The sequence below is a fragment of the Polistes canadensis genome, unplaced genomic scaffold, assembly GCF_001313835.1.
Source record: "Polistes canadensis isolate GaletaPanama2010 unplaced genomic scaffold, ASM131383v1 scaffold_199, whole genome shotgun sequence".
NCBI lineage: Eukaryota > Metazoa > Arthropoda > Insecta > Hymenoptera > Vespidae > Polistes > Polistes canadensis.
The window spans coordinates 29,565-44,399 of NW_014569746.1; the positions used below are offsets into that span (position 1 = coordinate 29,565).

Here is a 14,835-nt window from a genome sequence, read left to right on the forward strand (position 1 = left end):
TCTCTCTCTCTCTCTCTCTTTTTCTTTTTATGTACCTCTCTTTCTGTTACTTTTATTTATCATATTTTCGCTTGAATTTCTTTCTAACAATTAATAGTAGGGAATATAGTGTTATGTAAATTAACAAATTAATCTTATTTCGTGGAAGGATTCTTTATTTTGTTTGTTTCTGATCGACAAAAGGGATGCATTTCATGTTTCAACATTTCTTTCTCTTCTGTAAAATTTTGTTTCTTTGACATTTATTTTATAATCCAGATCGCCACGGCGTCGTTGGCGGCAGCAGCACCGTTCTCGAGTGGGTTGTTTTGTATATATATATGTGGGGGGAGTAAGGGGAGTAGAACGCGCGGTTGAGAAGGAAGAGGGAAAGAATGAGGAGGTCAGAAAAGGATAGGTTGTGGATAAATAAACGAGCTCAGAAATCGATCGATTAATTACTCACGCGTTCAAATCCCCGAGCTTAGTTATTATTTTTCTATCTTGTTTTTATTTTGATTCCCTCCCCTTCCATCTCCTGTTATTATTATTATTATTATTATTATTATCACTACTACCATTACTACTATTATTATTATTATTATTATTATCACTACTACCACTACTACTATTATTATTATTATCACTACACCACTACTACTATTATTATTATTATCATTACTACCACTACTATTATTATTATTATTATTATTATTATATTTTGTTTTTATTTTTTTTTTCACGAAAATGTTATAACGCCAAACTGTAGCATTATCTCAGCTGTTGTTACGTTCTTTAATAAAACATAACAGAATGAATATTTAACTTGTGACTTTTGCAATCCAATAGCTAATAAAAATTGTTTACTACTCATTGTGACATTTATGAATCGTTTTGCGTATTACATATGCAAAGTGAATGTATTCGTGTTATTGTTATTGCGCTTATCTATGCCATGTGATAATGTTTTATATTCTATGAATATTACTAATCTACGTTACACAATCTAAAACATCAGACTTTGATAATCACGAAGCAACGTCAACACACAATAAAAATACAGTGATCGATTAATGATACGGTAACAACAAATATTATTATGTTTTTTTTTTATCAATTCTTTTTTTATCCTAAACAATTCTTTGTTATATATTATAAATCAGAAAATTCAAATGATTTTCAACTAACATACACAGGTGATATCTGTAGACCAATGATATTAAATTCGTAGCATTGTACGTTTATTTATAATTCGTTGCATCAGTAGATGAGATCGATTTCTTCTGCTAATAGTTTATAAAAAGATCATCGATACACAGAAACAACTATTTTAACAATGAATTTAAACCATTTCACAAAATAATGCATTTTATTTGTGTATATTATTGTTGTATATTTTCCTATACATTTTCCTGTATATTTATATACAGGATGCCCCAAAAGTCATTTTACCAAGAAAAGAAAAAGAAATTTAAAAAATTACAAAAAATACTTGATAAAAAGAAATTTATAATTTTTCAGTTCGGTAAAATGACTTTTGAAACATCCAAGTACGCACACTTGTTAAACTTCAACCTTATTTAAGAATAATTTGATAACGATCAAAATCTTTCGAAATTCATGAAATAAATATATATATATATATATAATCTTTTTAAATAAGATTTTAATTTTAAATGACTACGTTATTTAAATTATAAATTAACGAGAAAGAGATCAAAAAAAATGAGAAAAACAAAAGCTAATATTTAAATATATTTCAACATAAATAAATTAATATTATATAATTTTAATCATGAAATAAAAAGACGTCTTTCCTTCACAAATTTTTATATTTATGAAGAAAAAAAATAAGTCGATAAATTCAAATATTTTGTTAAGAGTATAAAAAAGTCAATGACGTTTCACTGTCGAAATTAAATAATGATACTATATAAAAAAAAGTGAAACATAAAGACGAAAGATTGTAAAAGGGGGGAGCAAAGGCTCTCTTTCTCTCTTTTTCTGTCTCTCTCTTTCTGTCTGTCTGTCTCTCTCTCTCTGTCTCTCTATCTCTCTCACTCTCTCACTCTCTCGTTTGGTCTTTGTTGGCTGATGATGAACCACGAGCAGACATACACCGTGTAGTGCGTTTCATTTAATGATACGATGCTGTGTGTGAAATAACGAGCTTTGTATTTTGATCTCGTATTTTTATAGTTTTTATTCTATTACGATTTCGAAGATAAATTCATATTGTAGTGTAATATCAATTAGTTCCCCATAACGCGCGTAGTTGAATCATGTCGAGCATAAGTCTCTTAAACAAAATGTTTCGAAAGATAATCAAAAAGAAATCCCAGCAACAACAACAAGAGTGCGATTCAGCGCAATCGAAAAGTGAGTCACGTAGAATCGTGAGAAATTTATTTAACACGTATTTATTTCTTTGGTTCTTTTTTTCGCTTATCGAAGAAATAATTTCGAATGAATTATTCTTTACGTTTCAATAAAATTGGACAATCGCTAACTTTCTTTTTCTTCGCTCCACCATATTGTTTCACTTTTCTCGTATCTATATCTCTATATCTATCTATTTATTTATTATAATTAGTTTTTAATTCTATTTAATTTGCACGAGAATGATCTAGCAGAAAAGTTACATGATTTATTACATTATATAATGTACAATATACCTATATATAGAAAAAAAATATATAATCATGAAATATTTTTATTGTCTGTGAAATATAAATTAAAACGTTATACGATAATTCATATAAGAAGAAATCAAGTTATTAATTTCATTTTTCGTTTTCTCGGTTTTTCTAATTCGATCGTAAAAATTAATTCCCTTTTGATCCCGTATCGTAATTATCTACAAATATTATAAGCAATTAGAATTAGCATTTCTATTTAAAATATCGATGTCGATCGATGTATCGTTTTAATATCGATTCTATATACTCTTCTAATTAAGTGATTTTTTTTCAACTTGTTTCGCGATAATTAGCTTCAGAACACACGAATCGAAGAAATTTCTTTATAAATAAAATACAAAATAAATGGAATGATAAAAATAATTGTTTATCTTATAAAATACTTTTATCGACATTTGTAAAGTTTTGTAAATATATTTTATTTACCATTCCAGCTATCCATGATTAAATATTAATAATTTTCGATTTATTTATATTTAAGATGTAAAAAAACAATCAATATTTCAAATTGTTTATCAATAATAATAATAAATTACTTGAAAATTTTTCAGTTACCAATCCAAGCGGAGATGCCGGCAAAAATCAAACTCCGCCTACGTTGCTTTCGAGTTTGAGAAGCGTCCTTTTCGTCATCGGAACTGTTGTTATTGGATTTGCTGCTGTTTGCAATTCGTTGACATGGTAAACGATATTTTTTCTTTTGACAACAAATTACCTATTAAATGTCATATTTAATATTTTTACATCATATCATAGGCATCTCCAAAGATTTTGGGGCGCTTCCGGTGACTTTTGGCAAGCTCAATGGGACAAGATTTTGAATAAGTTTGGAGACGATCCTGTAACCTTATGGGTTTATGGTATAATAAAATAAAAAATAAAGAAAAACACCGTAATAATAATATATATAAGTAAATTGTAAATATAGTATATTATTTATTTAGGGTCAATGGGATTGACGTTCATGGTTTACTGGATTTTTGGAGGCATTTATACGATCCTCGACGTTACAAATCGTCCGGCAGCTTTACGAAGATACAAGATACAACCAGGCACGAATGAGCCAGTCGACACAAGAGAACTCTGCAAAGTAATCGCTCAAGTATTGTTAAATCAGATAATCGTTGGACTTCCTATAGCATACTGCAGTTATCACTTTATGGAATGGCGCGGTTATCCCTCGGTAAGAGAATTGCCGACTTTTCACTGGGTGCTTGTCGAGATAGCCATTCATATATTGTTCGAGGAAATTGGATTTTACTATTCACATAGGTATACACGTTATTAAAGCCTGATATAATAGAAAAAGACACTTTTCCTATATATTTAATTTCATGATTATACAGATTCTTGCACAGCCGTTACTTGTACAAGTACATACACAAACAGCATCATGAATGGACTGCACCAGTAGCGGTAACAGCGTTGTACTGTCATCCTTTAGAACACATTGGTTCCAATTTGATTCCACCGTTTCTCGGTGTTTTCATCGTTGGCTCTCACGTAGCCACCGCATGGTTGTGGTTCTCACTTGCAATTCTTTCGACGTTGAATGCTCATTCTGGTTACCATTTACCGTTTTTCCCATCTCCAGAGGCACATGATTTTCATCACTTAAGGTAAGGACCATCTCTTTCGCATTTTTTAAATATCTTAATTGCTTAACATGATATCACGCTGATAATACAAATAAACATGTTTATTTGTTTCAGATTTAATCAATGTTTTGGAGTATTAGGCGTTTTAGATCGTCTTCATGGAACGGATACTCAATTTCGTAATTCAAGGGCTTATCAACGTCATGTGATGATGCTTAGTTTGGTACCTCCGAGAGAGGCATTTCCTGATGAAACTAAATATAAATCTAAATAAGAAGATAATATATTCGGTTGTATAAACGTGTCGAGATTAATCTTGAAACTAAACTTCCTGGTTCAGATCGGTATCGTCGAATAAGAAAAATAATGACGACGATTACTTCGGTTTGCATTTGACAAACGATTCTTCTTCGATCAATTTTAAAGAAGTTTCGAAACTTTACAATCGGTAAAATACCGATTCGTGAACTTGTTCAATCGTGCACAACCATAAGTCAGCGTGATCAATCGAGGCCTAATCTCGCTGAACTTTACCTATATAATTCGACGCATTCACGAGTCATTTAACCAAAATTTTTAAGATAATTCTATCTTTTTTGCTATTACATGATAGTTGTAGCGTTTATTTTTAAAAAGAAAAAGAGAGAGACAGAGAGAGAGAGACAGAGAGAGAGAGAGAAAAGAAAAGAAAAGAAAAAGAGATTTCTTTCGACTGTAATTATATGCACAACTTATACTATTTTTTTACTTTTCCTTTCAACAACAAAATATATTCGAATGTGTAATTTGATATAAATCGTTTTGTTTCTATGATAAGAAAGAAATTCCTCTTGAACATAATTGGACGGATTTTTAATTATTAGTGTAAACGTTTGTTATAAAACGATAATGTAAATTTTTGTTTAAACCATTAACGCGAAAACACGAGATCGTCGCGACACAAAGCGAATCATCGTGAACAAAAGTAACATAATTATAAAAATAACATTCTCTAAAAACTATCGGATCGATGGATTGCGTTATTCGTTCCAACTAATAAGGTGTTAATATTAAACTTGACTTTATGACAAATACTATTTTTATATTTATTTTATCGTAGTTTATATATAATCAATGACTTAACGATTTCAATGTATTCCACGTTAAGTTTGCAGTAATTTTTTCGTAGCGAATTTATTAGTTAGGTGGTTATAGCTTGTGGATAACTATTAAATACTATATTAGCTTTATACGTTTGAGGTTCATTAAAATTAATTGAAAATTGCTTATATATAAACGTACTATGTAGTACAAAATGTACAGAATGTCATCGCCGAAACTATAATTGTGGATGACGATATATCCATATTTTAAAACTGATTGTATATTTTATTTTTATTTTCATTATTTTATTTTATTTTATAGTTTCTACTTTTAAAAATATGCTGTTCGAAATAATACGACTTATGAGATTCAATATATACTGTATTCTCAGTAAACATTATGACAATTGATTAATGATATGATATTTTGCAATAATGCATAGTACCTAATATTCTATAAGAAAAAAAAGCATTATTCTTTGCAAGTTAATACGGAGGATGACATTAATCATCTTTCTCACAATAGTTGTCTGTTAATGGATGTACAATATGTGATTTACATATAATGACATGTCACTGAATTTATGTACCTACACACAAAAAGCTTAATAATAAAAATCTTAAAAAATCTCGTCTATAAAAAAAGAAAAATAAAAAAAAAAAGAAAAATAGAGAGAACGCAAATTTTATAACACTTACACAAATCTTTTTTGTCATTTATGTGCGCTTGTTGTCTTAATTAAAAATATATATTAAATGGGTTAAATCATTAAATATGATCGTGCTTGTAAGTATCTATATTTTATAACAATATTGATAAATTTTTTACATATACACATGTATAAAAATAATTATTATTGCTTTTTTCATACTTAGACAAAATATAACCTTCATAAATAACAATTTTGAAAACTTTACAATGGACACAACCCATAAATCATTGATAGGTTTTGCAACAATATAAGACAATTATCGAACATTGTCAATAGAACACATTTACTTATGGCAATAGTTCAATGTATGTACACAACATGAGCCTTTTTCGTGTTATTTCTAACAAAAAGAATAGTTTGTAAAAAATATGTAAAAATCAAATTAATACAAGTAAATGCAACAATGATACTACATTAATATTATCAATTACATACTTCTTTGGTCAAATCTATGCACCATACTTCAATTTAAAAAACAACATTGAGTATATTTTATCTTATTTTACAACAATCTGTCGTAATTATATTTATAAGTTGAAGGGCAAGGTCTTGTTGGATAATGCCGTTATTGTCTACTTTGATGTATGAGAATGCAATATATCTTTGCATTTTATTCTACTAAAAATAGTTTTATATTTTTATCTTCATAATATCATTATTGTTCATTTATATTCCTGGGTATATAGCAGGTAAATTTGGCTAATTTTTATAAAGCCTTTCTTTTAATAGAAGATTAACATATTAGACATTCAACAGTTATACTGTAATAACCGTTCTGAGATTTGATTCATTATTAATTTAATTATTTTTTTTATATATACAATTGAAATTTTCTTTTCTTATTATTGATATTCCCTTTCCTTCTCTTAGTTAATTTTCTTTTACGGCATTACTTTTTTTGACACAATCGAATTCTACATAACTGTTATAATAAACAAAATCTCAAATAAATGTTGTCAACCAATATCATACATATATATATATATGATATTGTCAATATAGAATAAATCTAATCAAATTATATGAAAATTTTCTTTGATCATGTTTAGAGAACAAAATATAACAAAATATAACGATAAAGCAGTTTAACTGTCTACTATGTATATTACAAAATCTTATTGCAAGGATCATTCTCAGATATATTCCTTCGTTACCTAATCATTATACATTCCATCGATAAGAAAGTCCATCCTTCGGTAGTGCCTCTTATCCCAACAGTCTTTACCTCGGTTATAAAGAAAGAAACTAGCTATACCCAATATTGGAAGTGCAACAATGGTAATAGCAATAGGTATGATATAGTCAATTTTTCTTGGCATTCCTAATGGAGAACCTTTAGTTGGTGATGGAGGTATAGGCTTATTTGGATCTGCTGAACCTCCACCCATTGTCACAGTTGGTTTTGGGTTTGGCTTATGTTTGTTCGCAGGTGGCATTATAGAAGTAACTGTATCATTTAGTTTTTTTTCTGATATATCTGGTACACGTAGTACAGTAGTACTCATATTATTCAATTGTGTAACATTGTTGACTACTTTTGTAGAGATATCTTCAATTGTAGAATTATTATTATTATTATTATTATTATTATTATTATTATTATTATCATCATGTTCTATTTTAACATTGCTAACAGTTGTTTGATCAGAAGTTAAATATCCTCTTTTCCTATCCAAAACTGGCAGATCTTTTTCAGTTGTCATGGCTTGACTAACATTCTCATTGTTTACAGATACATTATCAACCGTCATTGATAAAGAATTATTTTTGGCAATTACTTTCTGATTGAATATCGATGATTTCACGGACGGTAAATTTGAGATTGGACCACCTTCTGTTTGTACGAAACTATTATTTTTTTCCTACAATTATATAAAAATATGTTTTCAACATGATACTTATGTTATGTCAAATGACATACAAATTGAAGTTTACCATACTTTATAATCCTTGGTGCTAATGGATGGAAAGTTTGTTGTTAATGGTATGACCGGTTCAACATTTTTTGGTATGAAGGTAGTCAAAGTATTCGAATTATTTGAATTCGAGGAAAGTTTATTTGACCCATCACCATCTGTTTGTGTTTCGTTGTTGGCAGACGAGGTTAAACCAGATGTAATGCATAGTAACAGTAGAATTTTCCTTAAATTAATCATCTTTGTGTAGCTCATAGTTATTAATTTTATAAATGTTATCGAGGCCAAAACGATCTTTAATTTTAACAGTAGAACTGCAAAATTTATTTAAAACATATATATAAAAACTAAAAAAAAGTGGTTCACGACCACTGCAAAAACGTCTACTCCATATCCACTTTGCAGCTAACTGCCTTTGAAATTAACTCCGAATCAAATTGTTGCGCAAAACAGCAAAACCAAATAATTAAGGCTCGTTCGCAAATACGCGACATTAGCACTTTTATTCGATTCTCAAGTTATTCACACGAGACTCGTGCCCTCCGATCGTTTTCTAATTCGTCAAAATTTGTTAAAAACAATTTAAATTTATTAAAGTCTATTGTAATTCGATTTAAATAATTTTTTAATTCGATATAGAAAAGTACGAATTGTTTTTTTACTGATTATCTAGTAAATAAATTTGAAATTATATACTTTCCCGCTTTGTATCGATTTTCTTTCTTTTTCATTTTTTTTGCACGTACAAATTCTGTATCTCGAGAGACACGTGCACATTTGAAATTTTTAATTCTTTTCTACAGTAGGAGGAAATGAAGAAAGAGGGAAAGAAATTTGTGGTTATAAAATTCAATAATTATCTTTCTTGTGAATATTTGAATAGAAAATAAAGATATAACTGTATAACGCGTTAATCGTTTCAGTAAGTCTTTTACAATTGGATACGTCATCAAACGAATTGAGCAAAGAACGGAGATCTAAAAAGGCGTACGAATATAGTCAATGTCACTTTATGTGCAGTTGGACAAAGTCATACGTAGAACGAATTTAAAATCTAGGAAAGAAGTTGTTACTATTAGTGCCGTACTTGACATTCGTTTCACTTTTTATTATAGAATATTACAATTATCGATAAATTTTTGCAATAAATAGGACCATTTCATGATATTAAAAAAGTAATTAGAATGTGTTTGTTAAAATATTCTCGAATAACAATTCCTCTAATATAATACGCATTTGAAAGTAAAATAATATTTTCAGTTGTTACGTTAAAGTGTTTATATTAAAGAGGTATGTTTATATAATGATAATAATTTTTTGTTAACCTTTATGCTATTTCTATAAAATACAATATTCTGATAAAAATTAGTAAATATGCAAATAATATATGACACAATGTGGCATTATATAATCAGGAATTAAATGTTACAGTTTTTAAACACATGAAGATGCGTAGTAGAAGCAATTCTGGCGTCCGTTTGGACTATTACCAGAGAATAGTTCATAAGATTATTATGAACCACCAAAACCCTGTTACTGGTCTTTTTCCTGCAAGCAGCGACAATAATCATGCATGGGTTCGTGATAATATTTATTGTATCCTCGCTGTTTGGGGACTTTCAATGGCATACAAAAAGATAGCTGACGTCGATGAAGATAGAGCAAAAACTTATGAATTAGAACAAAGTTGCGTTAAATTAATGAGAGGTTTACTTATGGCTATGATGCAGCAAAAAGATAAAGTTGAAAAGTTTAAATCTAGTCAAAATCCTCTTGATGCTTTACATGCTAAATACAGTTCTGTTAATGGACAGTCCGTTGTCGGAGATAACGAATGGGGTCATTTACAAATAGATGCTACTTCCCTATATCTTTTGGTACTTGCTCAGATGACAGCATCTGGCTTACAAATTGTATTTAATCTTGACGAGGTAAGTATTTAGAATTTTTAATGATACTATCAATTAACGTTACCTATTTCATTTACTTATCTGTGCTTGTATATGTAGGTTGCTTTTATACAAAATTTAGTATTTTACATCGAATCAGCTTATTGTACTCCTGATTACGGGATTTGGGAAAGAGGTGATAAAACTAATCATGGTTTACCTGAATTAAATGCTAGCAGTATTGGAATGGCAAAAGCTGCAATGGAAGCTTTGAACGAATTAGATTTGTTTGGTGCTAGAGGTGGACCTACTTCCGTAATTCATGTATTAGCTGATGAAGCACAAAAATGCCAAGCTGTTTTACAATCCATGTTACCTAGAGAATCAAATTCTAAAGAATTGGATAGTGGATTATTGTCTATAATAAGTTTCCCTGCATTTGCGGTAGATGAACCTAATTTAATACAACTAACAAGAGAAGCGATAACAAGTAAATTACAAGGACGTTATGGATGTAAGAGATTTTTACGTGATGGATATAGAACACCAAAGGAAGATCCTAACAGGTATAATAAGATGTAACAGAAATGTTTAATATGATAATGACAATTTTAAATGCGTAATTTTAAATTTATATTATATATATTATTTACAGATTATATTACGAACCATGGGAACTACGCATGTTTGAAAATATAGAATGCGAGTGGCCATTATTTTTTTGTTATTTAATATTAGATTATTGTTTCCAAGGAAATAAAGAAGCAGTAGCAGAGTACTCAAAGTTACTCGAACAAATAACGATTAAGGCAGATGATGGAATGAGATTAGTTCCTGAATTATATTCAGTTGCATCTGAAAATGTTGCAGCAGAATATATTCAGCCTGGTAGTCAACCTCGCATAGCTTTAGGTAGATATCCATTTATGTGGGCACAATCTCTTTACATTTTGGGAAAACTATTGCAAGAAGTAAGTATAGTTATAATTCTTCTATATGTGACAAAAAATGTATGTTTAATTTAATTGGTCGATATTTGATTATGCTTTGAACAGGGCTTTCTAGCAGTGGGTGAATTAGATCCATTGAATCGACGTTTGTGCAGTGAAAAAAAACCGGATGTTGTGGTTCAAGTCGTTATTTTGGCAGAAGATGCAGAGATTAGAGAAAAAATTGCACAACATGATATTCATGTCCAAACCATCGCAGAAGTAGCGCCAATAGAAGTACAACCAGCAAAAGTACTTAGTCATTTATATACTTATTTAGGTAATTAAAATAATAGATATTTAATGCAATATTTCAAGCATGTTATAATTACTGCTATATTGAATATATAATAAAAAAGTATATATAAAATATTAAATAAACAATTTATATGTTTTTAGGACGAAATAAAAAGTTAGGATTATCTGGCCGTAAATCAAGAGATGTTGGAATCCTGAGTACCAGTAAATTGTATTCTCTGCACGATAAAATATTTGCATTCACACCACAGGTTAGTACCTGAATGTCCGTAGATCTTCTTCACCATTCTATTCTTGTTTCTTTTCTTATGTTGCCTGTTGTTCTTGCACCAAACATTAGTTGACAGATATGACCCGCTTCTACATCGCATCGGACTATGAGCTCATGATTGACATATTCAAAGGCGAAATTAATTTCTTGAAGTCTAGCTGGCAGAATATGTTGGGCCGGCCTCTTGTGGTCATGCCCCTCAAGAACGTTCATCTAGGTACAGTAACGTATTGTCTGAAAGCCATAGTTTTGATCTTTGTTATTGTCTTCCTCATATATTACGAAAAATATTAAGATGACCTTCGATATTGTGAGAAGTCTTGTATCTTTTAATTGTGGAGGTATAGACGATAGGTTCCTGGTTTTCTGATAACATTTTTGTTTACAAAATTCTGATCTTTCTATAAAAGAAAATTCATTCCCCGTTTTATTTACATCACGTCTGTCTGCATGTTTGCATTTGTTTTTTGCCGTCAATCTTGCTGAATGGCTATAGTTGGTTATAATTACATTTCATCAGTGAAGATTAAATTAAGTATTATCTGTTTTATGATATACTAACTATTATAATTTTGTTTTTAAAAAGATGACTGTTTATAATATTAGAAGCAAAAACTGCTAATGTTAAAATATTTTACAAAATCAAGTAATGATTTGAAAAAAAAAAACAAATTGCAATTCATTTAACATAAAAGAAACAATCATAGAAAAATCATAATCTCTTCAATTTGGCTAGAAACATTCGCAGATGGCTTATGTGTTTCGTGGTGTGCGCGTTTGTTGCATGTGTTAGAACTTTGACGCGGAGGAATACTACACAACAAACGATGCGGCTCTCCTTGCGAATACTTTTACAACCAACTTGGCCTTCCTGACCATCAACTGGAAGCAAATGCTCGGCAGGCCTACCATAACACTAGTTGCTACTCATAATCATTTAGGTACGACCTTGGCAGCTTTAGATCATCATAAGAAAAAGTAGTTAATATAACAAGATCTACTTTTGAATAGGTTCTAGTCTTCAAATAGTGCTGTTCATTATATAATTGCATTTTGTTCAATTTAGAAGATTCAACAAAAATATTTATCATTACAGATCAAGGAAAAATACCATTGGCAATGATAACTACTATGAAAAAATTGAAAAGTGGTTATATAAATGGTACTAGGGTATCACTGGGAAATCTAAATGATTTTCTTAATACATCATGTATTACGAATTTGAGCTTCTTAGGTAGTTCAGAAGATGGACGTCCTGATAAACTTAATCCTCAGGTTAATACTATATTTTATGAATATATAAATAAAATACCAATTGATAAATGGGGAAATGGTAAAAACTTTTCTTATCTTCTTAGGTTCAACAATATTTAGACGAACACTTGATGCGTGCTTTTCCTCATCGCACTGGTCTTCTTAACAAGCCGGTGGTTAGAACTGGAAAAAATTTGAGACGAAGAATGTCTGTTAAAGGTGCCATTAAAAAGACACGATCTATAGCTGTTGAACGTAAGTAAAAGCTAATATTATTAAGTTTACTCGTTGAAGATACTTTTAACTTTCTAAAAGTTTTATTGCATGTTGACTGAAAGAAGAACTATTAACGTTTTTATAATACATTTCTTCTGTTACGGATCTCCGTCATACTCTGAGAATGTAAGTGTTCTAACTATAATATTTACTAATTTCTTTTTTATTTTAATTCTAATAGGTTTAATATATATAAGTATGATATTTTGTATGTAATTATATTAAAGAAATCACATATCTTAATAGAGTGATATATTAACAGATATAACATGTATATTAAAATAGTGATATTACTTATATATATAGTATATATAGATACAACAAAATTATATGTTATATCATATATTAATATATAATATAAATGTTTTTTAGCTGAAATTTTCGGAATGACGGCAGAAGACCGTAGACCGTCTGCTGCTATAATAAACTTAAATCCATTTATTGAAGTGACAGATACAACTTTGAGTCCAAGTTCGACGCAACCTCCACACACCGATCGTACACCATCTCCTACGGAAGATATTCGGATATGGAGAACTACTGGAAAAAGTCATAAATCTCGAGCCATATCTGAGACACAATATGCTGATACAGAAGTTGAAGAATTATTAACAATGCTTCGCGAGACTGAGAGTCTTGAAGAACAGGGAGACATATTACAATATCTTGTTAGTTTATTGTTTAACATATTATTCCTTTTTTTATTTTCATTTATAAAAATTATAATTTCATATGCATTATAGGTCGACTCACAAGGACTTTATTTCAATACGGGCATGGTAGAAGAAGGTCATCCAGTATTAGTAAAAGACTTATTAAAGGATCTTTATGAAAAAGCATGTCAACAAAAAATGTGGGGCATTGTTCGTCACTCTGCTGGTATGCTAGGAAAAAGAGTAGAAGATTTAGCGAAAGCTGTCACAGACTTGTTAGTACGACAAAAACAAGTTACTGTTGGAATGCCACCAAGCAATGAGCATACGATTATAGCTCCGTTACCCGAGAATGAATTAAGATTTTTGATTCATCAAGCATATGGAGATGATGAATCCACAGCTATGTTAACACAGGAATTGCTTGTATATTTAGCTATGTTTATTAGAACAGAACCGCAGCTATTTCATGAAATGTTGAGGCTTAGGGTTGGCTTAATTATTCAAGTAATGGCCACGGAATTGTCAAGAACATTGATTTGTACGGGTGAAGAAGCTTCCGAACATTTATTGAATTTATCTCCATTTGAAATGAAAAATCTTTTACATCATATCATGAGCGGAAAAGAATTTGCGATAAGTAGTGGTAAGTTTCCTTAAATTTTTGTTAGGAACACAATTAATCCGATACTATAATATTTTAATGTTTTATTGCTTTTGCAGTTGGAAGAGGTAATTTTTCTATCATCAGTTGCAAATCAAGTAGAGTGAGCAAGGTAAATAAATTGGATTTAAATAATCAATGTAAAATATAAAATTATAACGACATTGTTTTTTAGAAATCTCAGATTGGTGGATTTTTAAGTCCTGATCAAACAGATAGCAGTGAAACTGAACCTGATCGCCAAGGACAATGGTTACGAAGGCGTAGATTGGATGGTGCACTTAACAGAGTACCACGAGGTTTCTATCCACGAGTTTGGCAAGTTTTAGAAAGGGTATATTTTAAAAATTTTAATATGTATGTATATTAGTCCGGTCAATTTAGACATAAAAAGAGTGGTCAAGTTACAAAAATTGCCGGAAAGCTAAATTTTGGTGGAGAGCTGTAGCTTACCATTACAAATAAAGTCTGAAAAGTCCCCATCGATTCTATGTGTGCGTTAAAAGTTATTCAAGGTCAAAGGTCGAAATTTTAGGTTTTTTGGATTTTGCTTAAAAACGGTAAGTTTTATCAAAAAAAACTTTAAACCAAAGT

General features: G+C 29.9%; 3 protein-coding genes across 6 annotated transcripts in view; 2 read left to right on the top strand and 1 right to left on the bottom strand.

Moving 5' to 3' along the window:
• LOC106789733 (fatty acid hydroxylase domain-containing protein 2) overlaps nt 1-6,027 on the top strand; it is a 6,389-nt gene extending 362 nt beyond the window's left edge. The window contains exons 1-6 of one of the 2 annotated variants that reach the window (XM_014754197.1): nt 2,069-2,358; nt 3,230-3,359; nt 3,435-3,538; nt 3,623-3,950; nt 4,025-4,297; nt 4,391-6,027. In XM_014754197.1, the coding sequence (XP_014609683.1) occupies nt 2,262-2,358; nt 3,230-3,359; nt 3,435-3,538; nt 3,623-3,950; nt 4,025-4,297; nt 4,391-4,550 (1,092 nt within the window). In that variant the 5' untranslated portion in view covers nt 2,069-2,261 and the 3' untranslated portion in view covers nt 4,551-6,027. Of the gene's footprint in view, nt 1-2,068; nt 2,359-3,229; nt 3,360-3,434; nt 3,539-3,622; nt 3,951-4,024; nt 4,298-4,390 lie in introns of those variants that run through there. The other variant, XM_014754198.1, reaches the window with a different exon arrangement.
• A 115-nt stretch (nt 6,028-6,142) lies between these two features.
• Nucleotides 6,143-8,489, bottom strand: LOC106789735 (probable WRKY transcription factor protein 1). The gene is made up of 2 exons (XM_014754199.1): nt 8,012-8,489; nt 6,143-7,933 (listed from the first exon to the last, which is right to left on the bottom strand). Exons 1-2 carry the CDS (start codon nt 8,240-8,242, stop codon nt 7,226-7,228), a joined length of 939 nt encoding a protein of 312 aa, XP_014609685.1. The 5' UTR covers nt 8,243-8,489; the 3' UTR covers nt 6,143-7,225.
• Nucleotides 8,490-8,725: 236 nt separating this feature from the next.
• The window catches only part of LOC106789736 (probable phosphorylase b kinase regulatory subunit alpha), an 8,995-nt gene continuing 2,885 nt past the window's right edge, over nt 8,726-14,835 (top strand). Inside the window, exons 1-13 of one of the 3 annotated variants that reach the window (XM_014754201.1) lie at nt 8,726-9,277; nt 9,419-9,918; nt 9,997-10,442; nt 10,532-10,847; nt 10,932-11,145; nt 11,265-11,374; nt 11,464-11,611; nt 12,491-12,669; nt 12,753-12,903; nt 13,297-13,592; nt 13,668-14,223; nt 14,301-14,353; nt 14,417-14,575. In XM_014754201.1, coding sequence (XP_014609687.1) covers nt 9,430-9,918; nt 9,997-10,442; nt 10,532-10,847; nt 10,932-11,145; nt 11,265-11,374; nt 11,464-11,611; nt 12,491-12,669; nt 12,753-12,903; nt 13,297-13,592; nt 13,668-14,223; nt 14,301-14,353; nt 14,417-14,575 — 3,117 coding nt within the window. In that variant the 5' untranslated portion in view covers nt 8,726-9,277; nt 9,419-9,429. Of the gene's footprint in view, nt 9,278-9,418; nt 9,919-9,996; nt 10,443-10,531; nt 10,848-10,931; nt 11,146-11,264; nt 11,375-11,463; nt 11,612-12,187; nt 12,336-12,490; nt 12,670-12,752; nt 12,904-13,296; nt 13,593-13,667; nt 14,224-14,300; nt 14,354-14,416; nt 14,576-14,835 lie in introns of all 3 variants that reach the window. The other 2 variants (XM_014754200.1, XM_014754203.1) reach the window with 2 other exon arrangements.

Bases quoted from the DNA above. Each gene is read 5' to 3' on its own strand.
- LOC106789735 (XM_014754199.1), bottom strand. From the start codon at position 8,242: ATGAGCTACACAAAGATGATTAATTTAAGGAAAATTCTACTGTTACTA. The intron at 7,934-8,011 runs GTATGGTAAACT...ATATAATTGTAG, and splicing joins TTAGCACCAAGGATTATAAA to GAAAAAAATAATAGTTTCGT.